The sequence below is a fragment of the Sorex araneus genome, chromosome 3 (assembly GCF_027595985.1).
Source record: "Sorex araneus isolate mSorAra2 chromosome 3, mSorAra2.pri, whole genome shotgun sequence".
In the NCBI taxonomy this organism is placed as follows: domain Eukaryota; kingdom Metazoa; phylum Chordata; class Mammalia; order Eulipotyphla; family Soricidae; genus Sorex; species Sorex araneus.
The window spans coordinates 129,635,303-129,662,054 of NC_073304.1; the positions used below are offsets into that span (position 1 = coordinate 129,635,303).

General features: G+C 39.2%; 1 protein-coding gene across 1 annotated transcript in view; it reads right to left on the minus strand.

Annotated features, from left to right (window-relative positions):
- Positions 1 to 26,752, minus strand: part of PAK5 (p21 (RAC1) activated kinase 5) — a 334,226-nt gene that overhangs the window by 31,617 nt on the left and 275,857 nt on the right. Inside the window, exon 4 of the mRNA XM_004610926.2 lies at positions 7,508 to 8,290. Within this exon, the coding sequence (XP_004610983.2) occupies positions 7,508 to 8,290 (783 nt within the window). The remainder of the gene's footprint in view (positions 1 to 7,507; positions 8,291 to 26,752) is intronic.

The window sequence follows — 26,752 nt, forward strand, 5'->3', positions numbered from 1 at the left end:
TTATAGCAATGAATTCATTTAATCAATCAATTTCACCAGTGGTGCGCTGGGGTGGACAGGGCATCAAACTCCACACAGCTATCAATTGCTCCGATTACAGCTGGCGGACAGCCAGAATTCCCCTGATCCATGTTAGTTAAATGCACATTAATCTGAATTTGGCAGTGTAATCAAGGACCCAACTGAACTGTGAAATTGAATTCTGCAGTAGAACATCATTTGACCATTTTATGCCAAGGCTGGAAGGAAAAAAAAAAGATGTGGTGGGGGCAGGGCAGAAGAAAGAAGGCGGGGGGCGGGGAATCCTGCTGCAGCATCTTTTTGTCACTGTGGCTTTCCATACCAGTGACAGGACAGGTGCGGCAGCATCATGCTGGAGAGTGTATATGTGTGTCTGTGTGTGTGTGTGGGGGGGGGGGTGTTATACCCAAGCATGGGGACTGCAGTATGTTCCCTGGAGGATGAGAGTCTTTCCACTTCACACCACTGCAGGGTCTGGAAAGCAGCTGGTTCCAGTTCTTGAGTGTGAACCTCTCACACAGCTTTTCCCACACAGCTTTTCTGAACATAATGAAACAAAGAGACTGCTCACCTCCCAAAGACAAAGCTACAGACATGAAAAGTGGGGTAGAGTTAGTAGCTAATTGCTACTATTTGAGCAAGGAAAAAGGTAACTTCTTGTTCCCATTTAACAGAAACCAGCCTCTGGAAAAGGCAATATGCTTGTATAAATTACAGAGAGAATAGAAAATTCGAATTTTCTGCAGGGATGTCTTAGATATTAGTATCTAGAGGAAGGGGACTTAGGAACTCCTGTCACTTGAATTTGTGTTTATTCGAATAGGTCCCTCTAGGGTGCTCCGTGATTCTGAATTTCCCTGCCATGGACCCTGCTGGCTGGTGGAAGCTCTTCCCACTTGCCCACCTTTGGTGACAGCCAGCCTTGGCACGAGACCCCTGGCTCAGGGGTTCTGTCCTTGATATGCCTGACTATGCCACTTCGTGCTGAGGGGGTTGGTGTCAAGATCTGGTGAGTCCCTAGGAGTGAAGGGAGTTAGAGAATTGCTCCATCTTCACTTGGATCCTAATGAAATAGAACCGCTGTTCCAGCTTGGTGCAAAACTCTGACATGGGATCAACTATGGTTGATTGTCTCCGTCTTATGTAAGTTTATTTGCAAAATGGAGTGGCCATACCTGGTAGTCTTTTTACATTCACCCTCACCAAATATCAAAGGAACACAGCCCATGATCTGAGCTGAGGGTCAATTGTGGTAAAATAGCTTGGGTTCTCCAAAATATGGTGAGTAGAGATCACTAGCAGGTCCTGGTAGAACTTAAAGAATTTAGGTGTTTCCTTGAGGTCCTAAAGCAGGGGCCTTGGGAGGAAAGTTAAACTCCAGATGGTCAGACATGTGGTGGAGTTTCAAATTGTATGTACAGATAGCCATTCTCCATGTTTAGGATTTTACAAGGAAAGCTCCCTGGATATTTTTTAAACATGAAGGAAATAACACCTTGTGACATAATATATGACGCACCATGTACTTCCCTGACTTAGAAATGAATAAATTGGCCATAGCATGCTCAAATATAGAGCTTCAGGATATTCCTCCAAATCCGTATATCCAATTAACACCCAACAGTTGCTAACCCAAACTCAAAAGCAAGTATTCTCTGTTCAAGGGCAGATTACTCTGCCTTGGGAGTTGATCCATCATTGTCACTCACTGCCTGAAGTGCTTTTTGATGGGGGTTCTATACCTCTGGGAATGGTATTCGTTGCCATAGAATAGCTAAAATATGAAGGGTCCTCTGAGAGATTTGGCACAGACAATGTTAGGTAGGATTTCTTTGTTTATAATTTGGTAGGGGGGAAACTCATAATGACCCAGATGCAAATTTAAATAGAATCGTTAGAACATTCATGGGAAGATGTGTCCATTCATATGCCAATGACATAAAAAAATTTCCACCAGAAGGCACAGATGTTAGCAATATTCCTGTGAATTTATTCTTTGGAGGTTTAGGGAGCCTTAATGAGCATCCTACTGGAGGCTCCATGGAAAGAAAGAAGCCAAAAGGCAATAATACTCATTGTTACAGAAAGTGACAAGCATTTCTTTCACTTTCAATTTTACTTTCTGGTACAGTCTAGCAGATTGATGCTGCATTGACTTTTCCTTACCCAGCAGCCTTAAAGAAAAGATTCAAGGTGTCATTCTGGAATCCTAGGTAGATTAAAAAAAAACAAACACACACACAAAAAAGTATAATTTCATTTCTAGAACCTTAGTTGAATCTGGGTGTGACAAGTGCAATGGACAGTAGTGGGATATTAAATTATCATTCAAGAAGGCTGAGTACAGTGGTTCAACTGCTTTTTCTTTCCAGGGAAAGAAAAGTGAGAGTTGAGCAATTTTAAAAGCCAATACATTAGCGGGCCCAGAAGAAAGGCGTAAGACCTCAGAAATCATTCATGTTTCTCTTACCTCCTCTATCTCTGCTTAAAACCCTTCATCTATGGCACATCTTGGGCTGCAGTTTTGGTTACCTTGCTGTCTGGTGCTGAGGAGATGGTCAGCATAAATTTTCGGTTCTTGCAAGGTTTCTGACTCCTATGGGAAGTCTGACAATTTTATGTCCATATTTCCCATGCCAAAAAGTAGCATGAGCTATGGTGTGGTGAGACTGGGGTCACTATGGCTTTGCATGGCCTTGTGAAGGTAATATACAGCTTCTTTGGTCTTTCTTTTGTCACCCTAGTCTCCAAAGTGAGGTCAGCTGAATTTACAGGTTGCAGCGAGGCTGTGAAGATAATGTCAGCTAGAACATAAAAGATTACACAATCAGGTTGTTCCTATGGTGGCATTAGCAGAACAGTAAGTGCTTTCCATTAGCAGATATAGTATATGCTTTCCAAAGCAATATTTCTATTGCTAGTGCTAGTGAAAGTGCTTTCCAACTAGAAATATTCCAGGAATAGGGGCGGGCACTACGTATTAGCCATATGTTAGGTTTTTTAAAAATATGCACTCCAAAAAAAAATCCTTGAGATAGCTTCAAAATCCTACGTTGAACATTCAACAAAAGAGGAAATTGAGGCATACACAAGATATACAGCTAGAGTTATATCCTGGGAATCTGATTTGAAAAACTGACCTCTGAAATACTTTCTGTCATGGGTGAGAAATATGGTTTCTCTTTTATAAACCTGAAACAAACATGTTGACAATGAGACATGTAAGACAATTGTGCTTGCCAAAGTATTTAACCTTCACAAAATAAAAAAAAGCCTGGGACTATCTTCATTCCCAGTTTATAAAGAAGCAAAAGAATAGACAAGTAATTAAGGTTACTCAGATATAACAAAGTTAGGATTCAGACAATATCTAGAACCTAGCTTAAACTTCCAAAAAAGGTAATTGCTATATGGAAATTATGGGCAAGTAGTTCTCAATTGAAAATATTTCACCTCTCCCATGACATACAGCCCTTGATAGTATCTAGAGAGAAGTTGGCTGTTCAAATGAGGCGGGGGGGTGGGGGTGCCGTTGGCATTGGTGAGCAAGGCTAGGGATGCTGCTAAACATATTACAGGGTACAAAACAGCCCTCCCCCACCGCCAACAAATCCGTAAAACCACAAATACAGATTGTGTCAAGGTTGAGAAACCCATAGAATGACACAGAACATTGCAACTCAAGGGGGCATTATGACTACAGGGATTAAAAGGAACTTGGGAGGTGCCCATAGAAGCTGCTCCTATTCCCTTGGGGAACATATTTAAAGTTTTCCTGATCCTCATAGACCTGGTTATTACTGATCCCCTCAAAGACCCTCTTTTCTCACTTTACAAAGGGACAAGCATTATTGCATGACAATACTATTCCGTTCAAGGCAATCTGTGTGTATGGCACATGGTGAGTGCTCAGTGAACGGGCTGAATTGCTATTCTGATGAGGGCTTTCAGTTGGAGGCAACACAAGGCATAGATTTGCTGGGCCAGCACCAAGACTTACAAGCAGGCATCTTCCTGGTCTTTGGAGAGCACTGTAATGAGCAAATTCAAATACACGGTGGCAATATCTGCCAGCCAGTGTCTCTCCTATAAGGCAGACCCTTCTGCAGGAGGAAAGGGGCAAGACTTCTTGCTCCACATCTTGTTTTTTTGCTAAGGGAGTAGTTCTGGCATTTGAATGGAGTTTGTTTCGTTTAGTTTCCCTCCCTTTACCCCTGCTCCCAAGGTTTCCTCTGTTTCATCTCAGCAGAAAACATTTAAAAGTAGGGAGGAAGATGCCAGTATCTACACATTTTATGACATGCTGAAATTGTTAGGTCAATTGTAAAATCAGGAAAGGAAGTAAAATTGGAGGAGGTTGTTTTTCTTTTCTTTTTCTTTTTTTTTTGCCTTTTGGGTCACACACAGTGATGCTCAGGGGTTACTCCTGACTCAGGAATCACTCCTGGCAGTGCTCAGGGGTTCATATGGGATGCCGGAAATCGAACCTGGGTCGGCCTCATGCAAGACAAATGCCCTACCCGCTGTGCTGTCGCTCCAGCCCCATGGAGGAGTTTTTACTGTAGGTTAATACTAATTCCTTTGTTCTTGAGCTCAAAATGTGTGTGTAGCAGCATGCCCACACACACTCACACACACTGGCAGACATGCTCCCCTCCTCTCCTTGGTTTGTTCTAGCTGAAAACCTGTACAAGTTCCATGCATTCTCTAATTATTAAAGACGTGAATATTAGACACCAGCCTCTAGGACTTTTTCACGAGGCAAAAGCAAATTATCTGAGTCGTGATTGCTATTTCTTCTCTCGGCAGGAGATCCAAACCTGATTGGTAGATTTTTTTAAAGTACAGCTCTAAAGACATAGGCATCTAGGTCTTTTCAGGGAGATGTTATATTTTAATCAAGTCAACGTTTTAATTACTAACATGCCTCCTTCCACCTCCTACCCTCCCACAAAACCTTCTCGTGAATTTCTCACAAGTCTCCTGTGAAATATGGAACAGCCGCTTGCTCCTTTGGAGTCCTAATTATACAGGCTTAAGAACTCTCAATTGATGATTCCATGGATAAAGACGTTGCTATTCTTTCTTTTTTTTTTTTTTTTTTTGGTGGAGTCACAAGAGTTTCTGCATCATTTCTGCATTTGAGAAAACTATTTCAGGGCAGGTCTGCTCAACCTGGGCAGTTCAATGTCTGTAGGAAGATGAATTTGGGAAGGCAACAAATTGCTCCTTTCTATCTCTGCCATATTCCATCCTCTTCTCATTCCTTCACTTAGCTGGAAGTGCCAGTAACCACCTTTGACTTTGCATGGGTTTTATTGGCAAATGCAGTAGTACTCCTGAAATAATATGTTGGTACAATGGGGAAATACTGAACTGGGAGAACAACCACAGGTGGATTCTTGGCCTGTTGTAACAACTATGAAACTTTTTTGTTTGTCACTTGACTTTCTAGAACTCAGTTTTTCTTTATGTGAAATAAATGAGCAGGGGTTATTGGTGTCAGTGTAAATCCCCAATGCCTCTAGGGATTAGGCTAGTGGGAAAAATAAATAAAGGGGCGGCCCTTTATGAAAGAGTAACCTTACCTCCACTTGGTTCTACTTCCAACACTATATAAAAATATGGGGCCTATGAACACATGGTTATCCCATTTGTTTCCCCAAGAGCCTAAAATCCATAAATTAAGACTAATAGTTTAATCTCTTGATTTTCCAGATATTGAAAAGAAATGCTGGTTGGGCCAGATCAGAAACATTAGAATCTCTTGTTAAATTTTCTCTCTGATCATGCCTAAAAGAGCCACCTAACACATATGCTCAAATATAATATACACATATGTGCATGCAAGGGCACACTTACACACACACACACACACACACACACATACACACACACTCAACTTTAAAGAGCCAAAATAATTCTGAGAAAGAGCATCAGAGAGAGGCATCCTGTTCCTTGGCTCCAGTGAATCACAAATTATACTAATCAAAACAGAATAGTGTCAGCATAAAGACAAGTATACAGGCAAATAAGACAGAATAGCAAACTCAAATATCAAACCTACATGAATGTGGTTGATTAATTTTTGACTTAATTAACCCACAGAGAGGACAGGCTCAAAGAAGTGAAGTTAGGAGAACTAGATAACCACATTTAGAGAATAAAACTGGACCTCTATTTTATACTGTATGTGAAATCAACTCAGAATATATGAAGTGTAAGGCTTCTGCCCCAAAGAAAAATCCTAGAAAACACAAGCAATGGTCTGACAATGGTCTCTTTGATGACTTTTTGGAATTGACACACAAAACAAAGGCAACCAAAGCAAAAATAAACAAAAAGCAAAATGGAAACCATCGACAAAAAAAAAGGTAATATATCAAGTGCAACAAAGAAATCATATTTTTCTTCAACATTTTGGATTAAATTTATCAGAACTAATATGCAAAGCAAAATATTATCTATCGACAATCAACAAATCAGGTAAATGCAGGCAGGCTTGCCTTCCAGAATTTACAGTGTAGCCTAACTACCTGTTGATAAAAGAGCACTGGCATCAACATATATGTTCACACAACTAATAATTATATTCTTTCAACTGATTCATAATTAATAGTCTATCACCAAATGTTCCATTTTGCTATTCAGACAAGGTAGCAAATATATGCTTATATTGGGCATGGCTATTTAACCACTAGCCATTTCTTCGCCATTTCTTCAGTGTATTTTTTACGGAGTCTGTGCTTTTAGCTTCAGTTACTTCTCTAACAGCAGTTCCCAAAATTAGTACATCAGAGACCACTTGTTTCCAAAGAAACAAATAAGAAGATATTTAAGAAAACCAAAATTATTTAAAAAAAATAAAAAGCTAACTGAAAAAGATCAGTTTCTATGCCAAGATTTTATACAAAATATACTCTTCCACTAGAATAGAGTAGAAAGAACTCAAAATAAAGGATTATCTCATTTTCAGTTGAAGAAAATTAACCTTATATGAACAAACAATACAGTAGTGCATCAGAATATTATTCAAATGTATAAATTCTTTGCTTTTAGTCCAAAACCCTTTTGGAGGTCCTAAAAGGCTTTGGGTTTTAAGGAACACCATGGAGCCGGAGTGATAGTACAGGGGGTAGGGTATTTACTTTGCACCCAGACGGCTGGGGTTTGATCTCTGGCATCTTCATATGGTTCCCCTGAGTACTGAGAGGAGTAATTGCAGAGTCAGGAGTAACCCCTGAGAATCATCAGGTGTGACCCCCCAAAACCAAAAATAAATAAATAAATATATAAAACCGAGATATTTAATAAATAAGTAAATAAAAACCTACATCCAGAGAATGGAGATCACGCAGGAATTTTCCACTTGGATTCTTGCTTGAAAGGCACCCAAGCACTATAGAATCTGACTGCAGAGGGAGGTCATGCTAACCCCCCTTGGAGGAGGCCTACCTGCATGAGGGAAGGAGGCGGGGAGCATTACCTTTGGAATGCACATTGTAGGCTCGGACAGGCGAGGGTAGGTGTAGGAGCTGTAGGAGTGCCCTTGCGGGTGGGTTTTAAATGCACTTGCACCGAAGGGCATCATGGGTTCCTGGAGCCCTGAGCCTGACCTGGACCTCTGCCGCATGGTGGGCTGAGGGCTGGTCTGATTCAGGTAGGATGACTTTGGCCTCCGGTCATAATCGTCCAGGGGTCCCCATTCACTTTCGCTGTACGCCAGACTCTCCTTGGAGTACCGCCTGGTCCCTGCAGTTCTGGAAGGTGTGAGCTGAAACGAGTAATCCAGCGGGGAGCTGCTGGAGGCTCTCTGGTACCCCCACTTGAGGTCGCCGTACTCGCTGGGTTTGCTCAGCGAGTCCAGGTGCGCGTGGTAATCCCCGGGAAACCGGGCAAGCTCCGACTTCAGGGGCTTCATTTCAGAGTAGTAGGCCTCCCCGTGCTTCATTTTCACCACGTGCCCGTTTTGCTTGGCCCCCAGGCTGCCTTTGTAATAGGGGTCCAGGTCGTCTCCATAGAGACTCTTTTCTCTGTACTTGTCGGGGGTGTAGTCCGCGGTGGTGTCCGACTCGCTGGAGTACTGGGAGAAGGTGATGAAGCCGTTTTCCTCCCTTCGGCCGGGGCCGAGGCCGGAGGCGCCCTGGTCTGGGGTGGGTGGGCTCTCTTTCCTCAGGGAGTTGGATCGGGTCACGGAGATGTTGTCAAAGTCCTCCAGAAGGCCGTTGATGGACGTTTCCTTGCAGGGTTTATTGCCTCTCACGATTGTCTGGGGATAGTAAAGGGAATAATCTTAAAAGGAAACCTCTCCAAGCTTTTCAGTGAACGGAAAAGACCCCACTCCCGTGCCACCCAAATTCCAACGGAGAGGAACATAGATCCCAGGAACAGGTAATAAATTGACAAAGAAAAATATTGATGGACTTCAGTAGTAAAAGAAGACATGAATAATAATCTCAGAAAATTTTTCTTACCTACTCAACAGAACAACAAAATCCATTTCAAAACTGTATAGGCCAACTTTGTCTTAATTTACCAGTTTATGGAAAACTCCCCCTTTCCAGTATTACGCTTTTTAAAAACTATTACTATTTTCTATTTTTTATTCGTGAATTACCACGAGGTACAGTTATAGACTTATAAACTTTCGTGCTTGTATTTCAGTCATACAAAGCTCAAGTACCCATCCCTCCACCAGTAGCAATTCTCCACCTCTGATGATCCCAGTATCACTCCCACCCCCCGCCCTATCCCTCCCTCCCCTCCAGTATTATACTTTAATAATAACTAACCATCAAACAATAAGATGATGATTATGTCTATAACTGTAGAGTTACAAAAAAGATCTATCTACTAGTTTTTGCAATTCATTATTCAGATCAGTTGCAAAACAATAGTAAACACTGCTACTGGAGTGTTATTAACAGAGCTGGAAAAATATATATGTATATTTCATCCCTTGGTGGGATGAAATAATATAATCATTTGATTATTCGAGTATTAGATTTTGTTGAGGAAGAAACTTTCTGAATTTTTAATATTTTTTAATAGGGAAGAGCATAAAGGTACTTTCTGCAATTTACTTTGTGATCAAGTGTGATATTCTTTTTAAAGACACAGATGCCATTGTGCTACAGTCACACTTCAGTGTATCATTATTTCTGACCTGACGTGCTGAGGCTGTGCCTCAATCTTAGTGAAAAACTTGTAAAGTCCTGATGTTTCCTTTAGTGAACCCAAAGAACACCAGAATAGCAGGAATAAAAAGGAATCACAAATCACTTACAAAAACAGTCAGCTGTGCCTTGACAGTGACAAGGTTTGTGGCAAAATAGGATGGGGGTGGACAAAAGAACAAAGAAAAAAGTATTGTGACTTCAGACTTCCAGGATTTTTAAGAGAAAAATACCTTTGTATAAGAAACAAGGAGCTCAAAAACTACCTCAGTGTGACAGAGGAGAGAAAAGAGAGCAAAGTGGTTCTAGAGCCTGTCACTGTAGAAAGACCAGCTCTGCTATTTTCCCAATCAGTTACTTTCAGCCTGCATGCTTTGCTCGAAGTCTTGAAGCCAGGAGAGTAGAGAGGTCATGGCACATGCTTAGGATCCACCTGACCTGGGTTTGATCCCTGGGACCACAGGATCTCCTGATCATCCCTGGATGCAGTCCTGGATGCTGCAGCACCACTGGGGGGTTCTGAGTAATCCCTGCCACCAGAAGGCCCAAGCAGCACAGTAGCCTCAGCCCTTGCATTGAAAGCCAACCTGGTGGGCTGGGAATCACTGGTAGGACTCCAAGAACTTCCAAGAACCTACTGTGAGGTACCCATGATGATGATATGTAGAAACTAAACTAAACTAAAATTCTATAGGGAATAGATACACCTGGAAATAATTACTTTTGGTTCTAGTTTTAGGGTGGAATGATAGCACAGAGGCTAGGGTGTTTGCCTTGCACACAGCTGACCTGGGTCCAATTCCTCCGCTCCTCCTGGAGAGCCTAGCAAGCTTCCGAGAGTATCCTGGTGATGTTCATCTTGAGTTCACCCAGCCAAGGTGAATATGCCAGTTTCCACACTATAAAGCTACATTTTACTTCCTTCCTCCTTTCTATATCACATTTGAGGGAAGCGCAGCGCATACCCAAAGGGTGAGTGAGTCAAGCCCTATCTCCCTCAGAGAGAGCATCCAAATGAAGAACTTGGAAGTCTTCTGTAGAGAACACTTGCCTATTTTCCTGATTTGTTTATTCAGTAGTTTACTTGCAGAACTATGAATGTAATCATGGATATTTGTTTCTACTTTGGGTTACAATTCTATGTTTATTCTCCTACAATACTATGGTGTTAGCTTTGCTGTTCATATTGTTCCAGCTTTGATGATGGGGAGAGTTCTATCAGATTGGCACTGGCATCCCTTTGTCTTGCCCCCATTCTTTCATTTTATCAAGATGTCCTGGGTTCATCTTCTATTTGCTCTGCTTTTGCACTATATTTTGTCATTTTCCCCAAAGAACCCTGGGTCCTTTGGTTGACAAATGATACCTAAACTGAGATCTAAGTGCCAAGTGTACTTATTGTTATTGGGGTGTTATTGCTGCCAGAACTTCTCAGCAAACAAAGTTAGAAAATGCATAAGTTTCAATACCCATACCCATAGACTTTTCCAGCACAAAACCAGGCAGTTTAAATCAAGTAAACGAAAAAATGAGAGGACTACAGACAATAACCAAATAACCTCCTGCTATACTCATATTAACTAACTTCAATCCGGGGAAAAACCTAACCTAAGTAACTGAAAATTTGTGCCAGAACACTGTATGCCTGAAACTCAGCTACAAAAAACTTTGTAAATGATAAGTGCCTTAATAAAAAGATTAAATGCATAAAGGAAGACTGCTTTGAATGGAAACTATAATATTAAAGTCAAAAGAACTGCGAATAAATACTACACTCTGGTTGGCAAAGTTATTTCCTACTATATTGTGGACTAATAATTTGAAATTGGTGTACATGTATTTTGAGATTGAATAAGTAAATGATGCTGAGTTTTCACTGTTAGGGACTATAAATAAGGAGGCATGCTAGAATAGACTATGATTCTAGATTTGGTCTATCAGCATGAATTTATGCTTAGCTTAATAGAGATATAGACAGATACGTATCATTATCAGTGTGTGCACATTGGAAACTATCAAATGGGGTGAGAGTAATAGTTTAGCAGGTAGGGCATTTGCCTTCTACATGGCCAACCCAAATATGATGCCCGACATCCCATATGGTCCCCCAGACACTGCCAGGAGTACTTCCTGAGTGCAGAGTGTAGCTCCAAAACTGAAAAAAATTAAAAATAAAAATAATAAAACTGAAAAAGCATCAGGTATTCATGGTTAGAGTGCTATCCAAATTAGTTCTCTCACCCCCTGGAAAGTTTTCTGGAAAAGAAGAACTCTGAAATAGACCCCAGAGAAAACAGCTTCACTTAGATGTGTGTGTAGTGGCAAGGAGGGAATGCAGAGCTATCAGTTCGTCACTTACTGAGTGTTTGGGGTACAGGTACAGGCATTGTACAGCATGTGTTGCAATGCTATCATCTCTGGAACTATGAGGAAAATTATAATTATAGAAGAAAAGTCTGCTCATTTCATATTAACTTAGATTTTCAGTCACATTTGTCTGGAATTTATATACAAAAAACATGTTAGTTCACCAACAGCAAATAGACAAATGACTATGTTGGGGGCTAGACATCTCAGAAATTTAGTTTCAGAATATATACTTCCAAGAAAGCAAGGGGATTACTGGTATGATAACTTTCAGATCAAAACATTACGGAAAATTCCTTGAAACTGCAGGATTCTTTAAATTTCTTTATTTTCCCTCTAAAACTCCTCGAATTAATGAATTCAGTGAAAATAATTCATTGTAATTTTGGAGAACACTGGGAAAAGAGAATTTAGATGCCACAAAGGCATCAATCTATCAATCAAATAATATTTAGTTACAACAGATATCTATTATATCTCCATAGCACTGTCGTCCCATTGTCCATGGGTTTGCTTGAGCAGGCACCAGTAAAGTCTCCATTGTGAGACTTGTTGTTAACTGGTTTTGGCATATCAAATATGCCACAGGTGGCTTGCCAGGCTCTGCCATGCAGGCGGGATACTCTTGGTAGCTTGCCAGGCTCTCTGAGAGGGATGGAGGAATTGAATCCGGGTTGGCTGTGTGCAAGGCAAACAACCTGCACCCCTTCAGGTAGATATATTATGTCCCCACATATATCTAAAATATCTCTACATATATTTGCAAGTGATAGCATAAACATTTGTTCATTATGTTTGAAAGAATTTTAATCATTAATTGTGCTAAAGATGTCTTAGATTTAGAAAATAAAATGCCATTATTTTACAATAATTTTTGTCCTCAAAGTATATTCATCCATATTCCCCTAGAAATGAGAGGGTTGATGCTTTAGCATAAAATTCACCTGTAACCTCAGAAATAACATGCAGTTTCTGTGTACTGCTCACTGCATATGCAAAGCACATTCAGTTTATATGCAAATAATAACAATAAACTTCATAAGTAGAAATATTTTTATCAAAGAAAAAGATGCTGCAATTAAATGTTATCTAAAAGAAAAATAAAGACTACTCATTAAATAAAACAGTTTAACAAATCACTAAAGTATTAATTATTCTTGCTTTTGATCTAGGACTTGTAGAAATTATCTGCTATGTTATTGAGCAAATTAACTTTTTTAAACTATGGTTTTCTAATACAGAATGAAAGCCAGAATAAATCTTTTGTTACATGGGGATTTGTGTAATGATTTAATAAAACAATGTATATAAAACAGTTGGCATCATTCCTGGTCTATAGAAAGTAGTAACGAGTGACATTTACTGCATCATATTATGAGAAAAATTTATTCTTAAATTAGATGGATATAATTTAGAAAGAATTAAATGAAGCCATAAATAATAAATGATAAAAATAAGTGTCCACCTTGTAACCTTGAAAGAAAAGAATACCACATATTTTTTTAAAAGCTAGTCTTCCATGTTGATCCACTTATATGCAAATTTCATGACTTCATCTTTTCTAACAGCTGCATAGTATTCAATTGTGTAGATGTACCAATGTTTCTTTAGCCAGTCATCTGTTTTTGAGCACTGCGTTTTTTTCCCAGATTTTGGCTATTGTAAACAGTGCTGCAATGAACATACAAATGCAGATGTCATTTCTACTATAACTTTTTGCCTCTCTGGGATATATTCCCAGGAGTGGTATTGCTGGGTCAAATGGAAGCTCAATTTTTAATTTTTTGAGATTCATCCATATTGTTTTCCAAAAGGGTTCAACCAGTCAGCATTCCCACCAGCAGTGAAGGAGAGTCTCTTTCTCCTCACATCTGCGTCAACACCAGTTCCTTTTGTTCTTTTGGATGTGGGCCAGTCTCTGTGGTGTGAAATGATATCTCATTGTTGTTTTAATCTGCATCTCCCTGATGATTAGTGATGTAGAGCACTTTCTCATGTGTCTTTTAGCCATTTGGATTTCTTCTTTGAGAAAATTTCTGTTCATTTCCACTCCCCATTTTCTTATGGGGTTGGATGTTTTCTTCTTGTATTTGCATATAAGTGGATGAACAGGGAAAATATTATGTTAAGTGAAATGAGTCAGAAAGAGAGGGACAGACATAGAAAGATTGCACTCTACTGTGAAATATAAAGTAACAGAGTGGGAGACTAACACCCAAGAGTAGTAGAGATAAGGACCAGGAAGTTTTCCTCACAGCTTGGAAATTGGCCTCACATGCTGGGGAAAAGGCAGCTGAGATAGAGAAGGGAACACCAAGTAGAGGATGTTGGGAGGACCCATTCTGGTTGAAAGATGCATGCCGAAAGTAGACTATAGACTGAACATGATGGTCAATCAATAACTCTATTGCAAACTATAACACCCAAAAAGAGAGAGAACAAAAGGGAATGTCCTGCCGCAGAGGCAGGGTAGGGTGGTGGGAGATGGGATGGGGGTGGTGGGAGGGATACTGGGAATATTGGTGGAGAATGGGCACTGGTAGAGGAATGGGTAAACAATTACTGTATGATTGAAATGCAATCACTAAAGGTCATAAGTTTGTAACAGTACCTCACAGTGATTCAGTAATAAAAATTAAAAAAACTCAAACAAAAGCTACTTTAGTTACTTTACATGTAAACCACAAATTTTATTAATTTAAACATAAGATGCATATTTAATTATAATTGTCACATATATGTGCTTCTTGGGGCTGGAGCAATAGCATAGTGGGTAGGGTGCTTGCCTTGCAAACGACCCACCCAGAATGGATTCCTCCGCCCCTCTTGGAGAGCCCGGCAAGCTATCAAGAGCACCTTGCCCGCATGGCAGAGCCTGGCAAGCTACCCGTGGCATATTCGATCTGCCAAAAACAGTAACATCAAGTTTCACAATGGAGACGTTACTGGTGCCCGTTTGAGCAAATTGATAAACAATGGGATGACAGTGATATGTTGACAGTGATACAGCGATGAGTGCTTCTTATTAGCTGTAATAAGCTAAATACTTTCAAATTAGGACCAGAACTGTTATGGTCCTTTAAAGTGCTTTGTCAAGGACTGAGGAGATAGAACAGGGGTAAGGTGTATGCTTTACATGTGCCCTACTTAATTTGATCCCCAGCACCTCAAAACCTCCCATGCATTGTAGTCCCCTGTGCCCCTCCAGGTAGGTGCTGGTGGTCTCTGGCATCACAGAGGACTCAAGCCCAAGAGCTGAACTGCAAACCTTGATTTTTCTAAGTATTACTGGGAGTGGCTCCAAGGACCCCTAAGCATTACTGGGAAGGCCCCAAAAACAAAATGCAGAAAACAAAGAAAGTTATGGTAGAGAAAAGGTTAATATAAATATTAAATTTTGAAGGCAATCATCTCTCTGTGGGGAGATTAAGGGTGAATTATATTTGAGAACTGTGTTTCCCAAACTTTCACGTACACATAAATCATCTGAGGACCCCATTAAGTAAGGGGAGGTTCAGATTCTACAAAATCTGGAAAGGCTTGAAATTCTGGGCCTCAAATGACTTCCAGGAAATGCTGCTGTTCTAACACTCACGTTGTTTACTTACTAGTCAATGGTGTTAGAGAATTGCTCAATTTGTCTACAATCTAGGTTACTTTTATCATGAAAACCCTGGGTAGGGATATATATTCCAGTGTAAGAGAAATCAGTATTACATAGTCAGAGTAGTTAATATTAAATATATGTTGTATTTTGTTAAATATATAATTTAATAATTCCTGTACTTAATAATATAGCCTGGCAAGCTACCAAGAGTATTCTGCCCACACAGCAGAACCTGGCAAGTTAACTATGGCATATTTGATATGCCAAAAACAGTAACAACAAGTCTCACAATGGAGACGTTACTGGTGCCTGCTCAAGCAAATTGATGAACAAGGGGACAACAGTGCTTTAGTGCAATAATACATAAAATTATATATATTTATAAAGAATATAACATAGGCTTGAATATTATGTATAGTGTTCCACTTAGCTGTACAATGCTATGCATATTATATACTAGTAAAGAATACCTATATACTTGTTTAAAATTATTTGGTGCTAGAGTTGGCTTGTGGTGGAGATATTGTGAATCATTTTCCCATTCCTATTGAGAAGAAAGTATTTTTTAATTTTATAAAAAATTAAATAAACTTTTAATAAACAAATTTCAACATTTGGTACACCTGCTTCTATAGTCTCATTACTTTGAAGCTATAAAAGTCTTAGTATCCTGTAAGGAAATATGGGTTTGTAGCACTAAGTGAAGTATTTATTTTAAAAAATCTACAGCAGAGCCAAAGGAAAACAAACAAAACCCCAAAGAAATGAAAGCAGAGTCCACCTAAGGCATGTTCTTTCTCAGGCTCCCTTGAAAATATTCATGATGATTTTGCATTACCCTGAAAGAAGCAAGTACGTTTTTGCTCTCTTAGGGAATACAATGAAATATGTGTTAAGAAACGACTAGAAAAAAAATCTATGTTTAAAAAAAATCTAATTAATTAAAAAAATCTAATCAATAAATTGTTGGCCTGCCTCCCCAAGTCAGGAAAGACGGGTAGAATAACCGTGTTTAATCATGAAGACATAAATTTGAAACTTGGCAATTTATTCCCTGACATGGGTTTCATTTTAAGGAAACCAAACAGCAAAACAATCATAATAAAATCCAAATATGCAGAATTTTATGAAATTCGGTTTAACCGAGTTTCACATGATAAGGACCACTACTTATTAGTGCCAGTATGTGATGTTTATGAAAACAAGATTGTGCAGTTTTTTTTAGGGAAATCAATAATATCAGTGCTGGTCATGCAGTGGTACAGCCAGGCATTAAGAATCAGTGAAGCCCAATCTAGATGAGTTTGACACCATGGTTCTCATTGTCTTTGCATTGTTCGTGGAGCAGCTCAGTGTTTGCCATGGCTCTGGCTGACAGCAGCCATATTTCATGGTGCTCCTTCCTCGGGCTGTCGTCTGGTGATAAGCTATAATGGATCTGTCCGTAAGAACAGCTGTCTCCTCTTGTTCCCAGGCGGAGATGAAAAAGTACCTCTGCTCTCAGAGACTATATTAACCCTGACAATAATTAAGTGTGTAATTAACAGCTTTGCCCTAATAAGACCTCATGGCTTTGCTTTTTTTTTTTTAAATCTTCTATACTCCTCAAGAATATATTTCATTTTGTCTTTCTGGGTAAACATTCCTTGGGAGGTAATAAACAAAGCATTCCCGGGACTCAATTCCTGGACACTCAGAAACCATCTACTTTTGCACAATTTGTCTAAAATTCTTGCTCTCTAGAGAACCAGAACCCTTGCTTTTACTAAGAAATGTGGTTGGAGACAGCTGGGACCATAATGATAACAAACAAATAGATCTGATTTCTTTTCTTGAAACACAGGGGATATAGTGTAAGGGGTAGAGTGATGAACTGAGAATCATTTACTCTTAGGAAATATGGTAATTAGGGAGGATAGTGAAGAGAGGAGTTAATGTGATGGTTTCTGTTAAAACCTTATCAAATAAATTATCTCATAATCATATGTGACCAAATAATCTAATTATTTTTTACCCAAACTATTAAGTTCTTCACAAATTATGTGAATGTAGAAAGATGATGTGAATTTTGTAGAACTTAACATAAATTTGCTCATTAAGTGAAAATTATTTCTTATTTATCATTTTATATGGCTCTTATCACAGTAATTCCAACACATTTAGTGCCATGTAAGGATAATTCCAGGAGGTGACTTTCTATTTATTGTAAGCCTGGCAAAGCAATGTGAACAGCTTACAGCCCTAATTCTTAGCTGCCTAGTCCGTGAGGCAGTCAGCTGAAATCAATTTGACCAGAATTAATACACAGAAGTTCTTTATATCTGTATCGAGAGCCATTTTGAAACTCTGAAAACTACAGCTAGGAAATGAGCCATTATTTGCTGGTTTTGGGTACCATGTCTGTGTAGCAATGAGGTTTAAGCAAGTATCTTTGTTCCTTTGTTTACTCATCAACTGAAATAAAAATCGTTCCTAAGTGCAAGGAATCCTCTGAGATGACAGAGACAAAATTTAATTTTCCATGTGCTCTAGTAGCATCTTCGTCTGTGTTTCTTAATAGCAGAGGCTGAAACAAAGACTGACATTTATTTAGGAAAGTGGGATGGAGGAACAGAGAGAGGAGTGATACAGGGAAGCAGGAAAAGCCAATTCAGGGCATGAAAACAAATTGGTTTTCTGTGGACAATGGGGCTCAGTTCTTCTAAGGAGCTGCATAGACTATAGGTCAGAATTGAATTTAAGGGAACAAAGATGAGAATAAGAACTCTTTGACCTACTCGTTCCTATTTTGTGTTACACTAGCTGAGAGACTGGTGTCCCCCAAGGTGGCAGTAAAGTGGCCATGTCTGAGTGCAGAAGTGCTGCATCTGAATTATCTTCTTACCTCCATAACTGCTGGAGTTCCTGCTGGCAAAACTCTGAAGCCAGCTGGACCAGTTTGACTGTGAGAACACTCCCAGGACCCAGATGGGGGGTTGATGGAGTGGAGCTAGGGGGGCTGACGTTTCTCAGATAGATTAATGATTGGCAATCACCAGGGTCGGGTGTTTATATCAGAAGGCAATGAAGTCTGTAACTCGCACACTTGAATCTGAGATGATCTTATGATTTGTGTAAACAAGAGAGGAGGGTAGCGGACATGACATACCAGTTCTTTGTTCAGACTGCAAGAAGCCTTTAGCAACTTCTATTCTGCTTGTCCCTGCCTCTTTCTCCAATGAATAAGCTTGAATTGGTCAGCAGAAGAATCAGAAATTAGGTAGCTCCACCACGGTCAACCAATAGCTGATACTGGTATAGCCCTAATTCATCAAAATACTCCTGGCCTCTGTGCTTGGAGTTGCAATAAAAATGAATGAAGTTAAGTTTGGAGACCCTTTATATGAGGGCAGGATGGAACTTGAACTTTGGTTGTGGGAGTGGTAAAAATTGTCACGTATAAATGGGACCAGAGAATATTACTATAGTGGTAAGGCACCACTAGCAATAGATCCAAGGACAGTTGAGTGTGACTCAAACCCCTCTTGCCCCAAAAGTATTAAATACATTTGAACCTGTGAAGCTATAGCCCCAAATCTCATAATACTATAAACCAATGATAAATGAAGCAAACGTTTCCCTGTGTAAGGAAAGCAGAAAAAAAACATGATCCAGAAATCTTGAAAAATTTCAGAAATATTAAGCTTTAAAGTCCCTTAAATATTAAGTTCAGCAATGACAACCATTCCAAGTTATTAGCCTTCCATTTCTGTTCAGTGACCAAAGTCAGAATAATGGTTGCATCCAGAAGAAAAATGTTCAAGGAAATGTTCAAGGAAACTTTCTGGATGAATAAAATGTTCTGTATCTTAACCTGGGATGTGATCACTTGAATTTATAAATACATAACATATCAGCAAGCTATACATTTATTATTTTTTGCCTCTTATTACATGTAAATTATGTAATAATTACATGTAAATTATTCTTTTGTTCAATTACATTGAAGTGTAATTGAAGGCCTTCAACAAGAGGTCTCTTGATGTAGTAGCCAATATGTAAGATCTCAAGGGCAGTTTCTGCAAGGGTGGGCACTGCAAGGAAGGGACACTGGAAACATCCCTAGATGATTGTGTGCTTGGCACTTGTCATGGATGGGGAATGACAGGGTACAGAGTGACTAGGGTTCAGAGGATAATGTATGACCAAAGGGACAGTACAGCAGTCAGGTGCTTGCCTCACATGCAAATGACTCAGGCTCCATTTCTGCCACCCCATATCATCACCCTAGTCCTTACAGGAGTGATCCCCATATGTAGGACCTGGAGAAAGCCCTGGACATAGCTAGGTATGGCCCAAAATTTAAAAAAAAAATTTAAATTAAAATGAGGATGTAAGTTAGAAGTAATTTGTAAGGGAAGGTAATTTGTAAAGCCCTACTAAATAGGTAAGGCTGATGCAGCACCAAAGAAAGATCAGAGGCCAAAGGAAGAGAGAACAAATGTTGTGGGGCTGGAGTGATAGCACAGCAGGCAGGGTGTTTGCCTTGCATGCAGCCGACCTAGGTTCGATTCTCAGCATCATATATGGTCCCCTGAGCACTGCCAGGAGTAATTTCTGAGTGCATGAGCCAGGAGTAACCCCGGGTGTGACCCAAAAAGCAAAAAACAACAGCAAGTGTTGTGGGGAGTGACTGTGGGGTGGGTGGCTGAGGGGCCAAATCCCAAATACATGAACCTATAGAATGTTCTAGTGACCTAAAAAAAATGCCGCACAACTCATATAATTAAGATATGAAAATCTCTTTTCATCCTGAATTTCTTCACCATTTCTAAAGTAGAATCTGATGACTGGCTACAAACTGTTCACTCAGAGAAGTCTGGCAGTCTGTGGAGCCGTCCTTCTTCACAGGATAGAGAACCACTCATCATTTCATCATTTCTTTGATTTATAGAAGCTGTCTACTGAACAGCTAGACTTTTTTTTTTTTGTAAAATGACAACTGTTTTTTCCCCCCTAACTTTATGTCCTTTTATGTACCATTCTGTCTACCTACCTATCTAGGCACTCATCTACCCAAGGTAAGGCATATCCACAATTCAAATATTTGCTAGGAGAGCCAGGTCAATGGGTTGAGTGCATGCTTAGTAGGCGGGAGGCCGGGGTTTAATAGATGGTTCCAATCCCAAACACAGTCCTGAACATTGACAGGTCACAGAGCCTGGAGTGGCTCCCGACCAGTACTGGTTCTATTTTTTAAAAAATATTTGACATGCAGTGAAAGGTATGAAAAGTGAACCCTGAGCTTCTTTTTGCAGTTCCTCGGAAAGGCTAAAGTGGTGAAAGATTCAGTGTCATCTGGCAACTTTAACTGCAGTGACTCAGCTGCATACTGGAACTGCCTGGGTGTCTTATGAACATTTTATGAGGACAGTACTTGTCCCCAGACCAACGCTATGGCTGGCAGTAGTTTCAGGTGTTGGTGGTTTTCTAAAGCTCCCTGGGTGGGGGAGTCCAGCTTGCAGCCAAGTATGGAAACAGATTGCTAGTGGACCTTCTCCCCCTGTTTCTCAAGATGTGCTCTTCAGATCAGCCGCATCAGTATCACCTGGAAGCCCATTATCAATGCAGTTCCATCCCAAAATATTGAATTAGGACTACAAAATAACAGGAGGTCACATCTGCATTTAACACTGAACAGCATTCCTAAACCACTTGCCTGCGGTGTCTCATTCACAACTCAAATTATTTCATTCAATAGCGGTTTTGAAAAATCTGTCCATTCTCTTTAGAAGAAATACTTATACATTAATATACAAATATTTATAGATTTAGAGATGTAATTTGTATACTTCGATGCTTATATTTACACATATAGAGAGAAATATTGACATGTTATCAAAGAAAAAATATCCCCTAGGCCTTAAACTTAAGATTTACAGAGCCATTTGTTTCATAGAATAAGAAACACATTCAAAACTGAAAATAGGAAAATGATTGATTTATAACACAAAGGGCAGCTCAGGGGCACTACAGTTCTAGAATGTGTTGTGTGACTTAATGCCAGAGTATATTTATTCTATTACGTGTGTTCAAACATCCCAGAGGGCAAGTTTAGGTTGGGAAACAGGAGTCTGAAGTTTACAGGATAATCTTGTTCATTAAATGATACTGACAGAATATCAGGAGCCTTTGCACTAATACACAGAAACATTCTCTCCCTCTCTAAGTGGAATCATAGCTATTTGGTCAAATTTAGAGTGGGAGATTGTATAACCTCCTCTTCCTAACATACACATAGCAGAAGAAATTCAAACAATATTAGTTTTCTTTGTTCAAAACTGAATTCTATCTCTATTTTTATAATGTGATTACAGATCCAACCATAAGAAACATAAAACTCAATTTTGCTTTTGCACTAGGAATTTTTTGAAGACATGAACCACAGTTTGCACATAGAAAGCCTTTTTGAAACATGGATTTTAAGTTAGAATTGGAAATCCTTGACTTCCTGTAGGAAAGATGTTCTCTCAATCTCCATTTCCATTGATGAAAATTGTATTACAGTTCCAGCTAACCTCCTAGAAATGGGGGTTACGGGGTGGAGGGCAAAGTAAAATCTTTAGCGTAACTGTTAATTATATTCATGTGTAAAGTTTGAGTATTTATATTATTTTTATTGAATTCTCTCTTCCAGTGTTTAATTTTCATATTTTTAAATTGTATTTATAATTTATTAAATATTCATTATGTAAAATTCCATTGTATATTTGTGCCAATCCTTTTTGGGGACAAAGTAGGTTAAAAACTGTTTCCTCTCAAATATTAGTTCTGGTATTTTAATTTTATTATTTAAACAATGCTTAGCAATTTATAAATCCCTTAATCCTATATTTGACCCAGGACATTGAAACAAGGCCATTCATAGGTCTACTAAAGGTTATGCTTACCCTTACAAATATTAGTTCACTGCAACGAATCAAAACCTATTAAAAGCTGCCAATAACTTTAGCACATTAGAAATAAACAAAAACTTTCATGCCCCAGATTGCTCCAAGGAACAAATAAATAAGGAACTCTGGTGCAAAATTGAGATGGCTAAGTTTAAAAAACAGTGCCCCAATGTAAAGCATCTAAGCTCTATGACCACATATGCTGTGAGCATAATTTTCATATTTTTCAGATCTTTTATAGGACACATGACTGCATTTTTAACAATCTCTTAGGTGATGTTGATATTGTTGATCTGCAGTGTATTCTTTTAGTTGCAGAGTCCTAAATACAAATCCAATTATTTAAATGGCTGGGTTGGAAATTGTATATTCTAAACAAAATGAGACATTTTAACGAGTGTACAGGATTGTGGTGGTGGAATCTAGATTCTAGTCTAAGTTCTGCCATTGGCAATCTTTTTTTTTTTCTTTTTGGGTCACAGCTGGCGATGCACAGGGGTCACTCCTGGCTCTGCACTCAGGAACTACCCCTGGTGGTGCTCAGGGGACCATATGGTATGCTGGGAATAGAACCTGGGTTGGCCACATGCAAGGCAAACACCCTATCCGCTGTGCTATCACTCAAGCCTCAATGCCATTGGCAATCTTGATGCTTTCATCACAAATCATTATACTTCTGGGTCTATGGTTCTCATGTATACGGAAATTTGTTTTTATCTTTTCTAGCATCTAAACTTGGTTGTTTTCAAGCCTTTCTTCATGTCTCAGCAGTTCCAAAGATTTACGGCTTCTAAAAAGTGCCAAGTAAAGCAGGTAATTTGATTGAAAAATAGTCTGACAGGTGCTTAATGCCTGAGGGAGAAAATTATGTGCACTGACAAGTTTGAGTATATTTCTGTAAGCTTCAAAATTCCTGGAAGAAGTTCTGATGCTCTATTGTAAACGCCCACAAGGTTAGACACAAGAAAGCAGCCTGTTACAAACCAGGTGGTCTCCTGACACATTCTCCATTAATGTCAAACTGTGGAAGGTTGATGCAGAAATATGGCAGCAGTTTTTCCTCTCTTGTCTATATACAAGTTCTCTGCAATATGACTCTGCAGTTTTTCTCATCAGAAGATGTGTCAGCTTCCCTTTTCCTAAAGGCTGGCTTTCATCACATGATGTGCATAGGTCAACTAAATGCAGCCAGAGTGATATTATGCCTATGTCTGCTTAAACCCCTGCCTCTAGTGGTTTGCAGCTTTGGGCCTTGCCCAGTTACTCATGTGAACAATCCTGGCCAGGCCAGAGAGTTAGAGTAAGCTGACTTAAGGAGTGGAGCTGAGCGAGTTATCTCAGTGAAGGCCATTCTGGATCGGTCCACTCAGCAGCCGATGGATCACACACACATGAGCTCAGATGAGGCTGGGATTGCCACCAGAGTGGAGCCCAAATGACCATCTTGTGTTACTGCAAGGAACAACACATGCTTATTGTTTTAGGTTCTCTGAAAAGACTGTAGAAAAATATGTATCACATAATATCTATCACTTTAGTTGTGTTAAAATGTGTAATTCTGAGACGCTTAAGCACATTCATGTGCTTGTGAAACCATCACTGCTGTTTCCAAAACTTCTCCGCATCCCAAATAAAAACTCTTGTGTCCCCTAAACAATAAACATCCCTTCATGCCTCCCCTGGTACCTCGTTCTCTCATATACTTTGACTCTATGAATTTGCTTATCCTGGGGCCCTTTTGTATCTGGCTTGTTTCATGTAGGCTATCTTTGCAAAGTTCACCCATACTGTAGTACGTGTCAGAATTGTATTTCATTTTAAGGCTAAGAATCAATTATGTGTCTGTATGTGTATTGGAAATCATCATTATCAGTATTGTTGGGTCCTGAGATATAATACAATGGGCAAGGAGTTTGCCTTGCATGTGGCTGATGTGGGTTTGATTCCCCGCCACCCGATATGGTCCCCAGAGCCTCACCAGGAGTGATCCTTGGGCAAGTTAGAAGTAAACCCGAAGCACTGGCAAGTGTGACAACAAAACCAAACCAAACATACAAAAAAAAAAAGAGAGAAAAACCAACAGTATTGCAGACCACATACTCTCAATCAATAAAAAAGAATTAAAGATAAAAATAAAAGAACGTATTTTTTAAAAGAATCTATCATATATCTAGAGTGCATTTTGTTTATATATCCATTTGTTGATGGTTCATCTTTTGGATATTATAAATAATGTTACTGTGACCATCAGTGTCTAAGAATTTGAGTCCCTGTTTTCAATGATTTTTTTTTGTTTGTTTTTGGGCCAGCAATGTTCAGGTTACTCCTGGCTCTGAGCTTTGAAAATTACTCCTGATGGTGCTTGTGGGACTATATGGATTATTGGGGATTGAACCCAGGTTGACCATGTGCAAAGCAAGTGTTCTACCTGCTGTACTACCTCTTCAGCCCTCCAATGATTTGGGGTGTACACCAGATGGTAAATGAAATCGTTGAGTCATCTAGTAAGTCTGTGTTTAATTTCTGAGAAACCACCACACCATTTTATACTGGAAGTGGTATGGAAGCTTTACATTTCCTCAGCAATGCAGAAGAATTCCAGATTCTCCACATCACTGAAACTCTTAGTTTCCTTTAAAATTATGATGAATAATATGCTGTAATTATTCAAATAGTTTCACTGTATCACTGTCATACTGTTCATCGATTTACTCGAGCGGGTGCCAGTAACATCTCCATTTGTCCCAGCCCTCAGATTTTAGCAGAGTCTCCTTACTCATATTTCCCAACATTTGGAGGCTCTTTTCAGGGTTATGGCAATGAGACCTGTTATTGTTAGTGTATTTGGCATATTGAATACGCCACGGGGAGCTTTCCAGGCTCTTCTGTGACAAATAGTTTACTTAGTCAAAAATAATAGGGGCTGGAACAACAGCACAGCAGCAGCAGGTAGGGCATTTGCCTTGCATGCAGCCAATCTGGGTTCAATTCTCAGCATCCCGTATGGTCCTCTGAGCACCACCAGGAGTGATTCCTGAGTGCAGAGCCAGGAGTAACCCCTGAGCATCACCATGTGACCGAAAAAACAAACAAACAAACAAACAAAGAAACAAAAAGTGTAGTGGTAGAAATGATATATTTTTGTGGTTCCTTCACTTGACATTGACCTTTTTATCATAAACTTATTGGGCATATGTAAGTATGTATGTATGTGTGTGCATATGTATGTATAAATATGTACATATGTTTCTATCTATCTATCTATCTATCTATCTATCTATCTATCTATCTATCTATCTATCTATCTATCTATCTACCTACCTACCTAATCATCTATCTACTTTGAAGAATGTCTATTTAAGTCCTTGTCCTATTTTTTGAACTGTGTTGTTTTATTTTTTTTGAATGCTAAAAAATTCTCCATATATTTTAGATATAAATAATTAATTAATCAGATACCTTTTTGGCAAATATTTTCTCCCATTCTGTAGCCAGTTTTAACTTCCCTGATACTGTCCTTTGATGCAAATTTATATATTCCCAAGGTTTACTTAACTGATATTTCTTCTCCATGATGTCTATTCTTTTGGTTTACATCCAAAAAACTTTTACCATATCCAAAGTCATTAAGACTTTTCCTTTGTTCCCTTTCAAGAGTTTTATTTTTTAGCTCTTAGGTTTAGTTCTTTGTTAATTTTAATTTTTACATATGATAAAAGGAAAGAACAGCCCCATGTTTTTTTGGCATGTGGAAATCCAGTTTTCCCAGTACTATTTAGTAAAAGATGTCCCTTCTCATTGAGTGGCTTGAGATCCTGGGTGAAAATCATTTAAGCATATACATGAGGGCTTCTTTCTGGGGTTCTCTATTCTGTTCCACTGGTCTAGATGTCTATTCAGCCCCATATTGCTTTCAGTTTTTTGTTATTGTAATAGTTTTCTGATTACTTATTTTGTAAAGTTTTAAAACAGAAAGTGTGGATCCTCTAACTGTCCTTTTAGAAAAGTGGTTTGGGTATTTTGGGTTCTTTGAAATATCACATGAATTAGAGGATTTTATTTCTATTTCTGAAATAATTGGGATTTTGATATGGGTGGCACTGGGTCTGTAAATCACATTTGGGTAACAGTTACATCTTAGCAATACTAAGTTTTTCCAATCCATAGACACAGGATAGCCTTCCACATATTATGTCTTCTAGAATTTATTTAGCACTGTGTGGTAGGCTTGAGCACACCTTAAATTCTAGCTCTGGTGTGCTTTGTCATGTTACTGTATTTGAAATGATAGGTGACGAATCCTTTATTAATATTCAAGACATAGATTCTAAACCTACCGAGTTCTCCAATGACTATGAAACTCTCGGCAAGGGTCTTCCCTTTCTCATTTTCAAGTGAAAATAAGGAATTTTCACTTGACAGTGACACGGAGATTGCCAGGGAAGCTGCCGTGTCCTTATGTTTTCCACAGGAGTAATGATTTTACTTTTATCTTGCCTCCTGTGTTCAGTGTTTTTGTCTGTGACATCAAATGGACAGAAATTAGAAATGCTAAGGCCCATGAATGGTCGGAAGGTGCTTTAGTATCGCGGAGAGGGTATTCCCATCTTTTGGGCTGTGACTCTTTTATTCCTGGGACCCAGAACTTC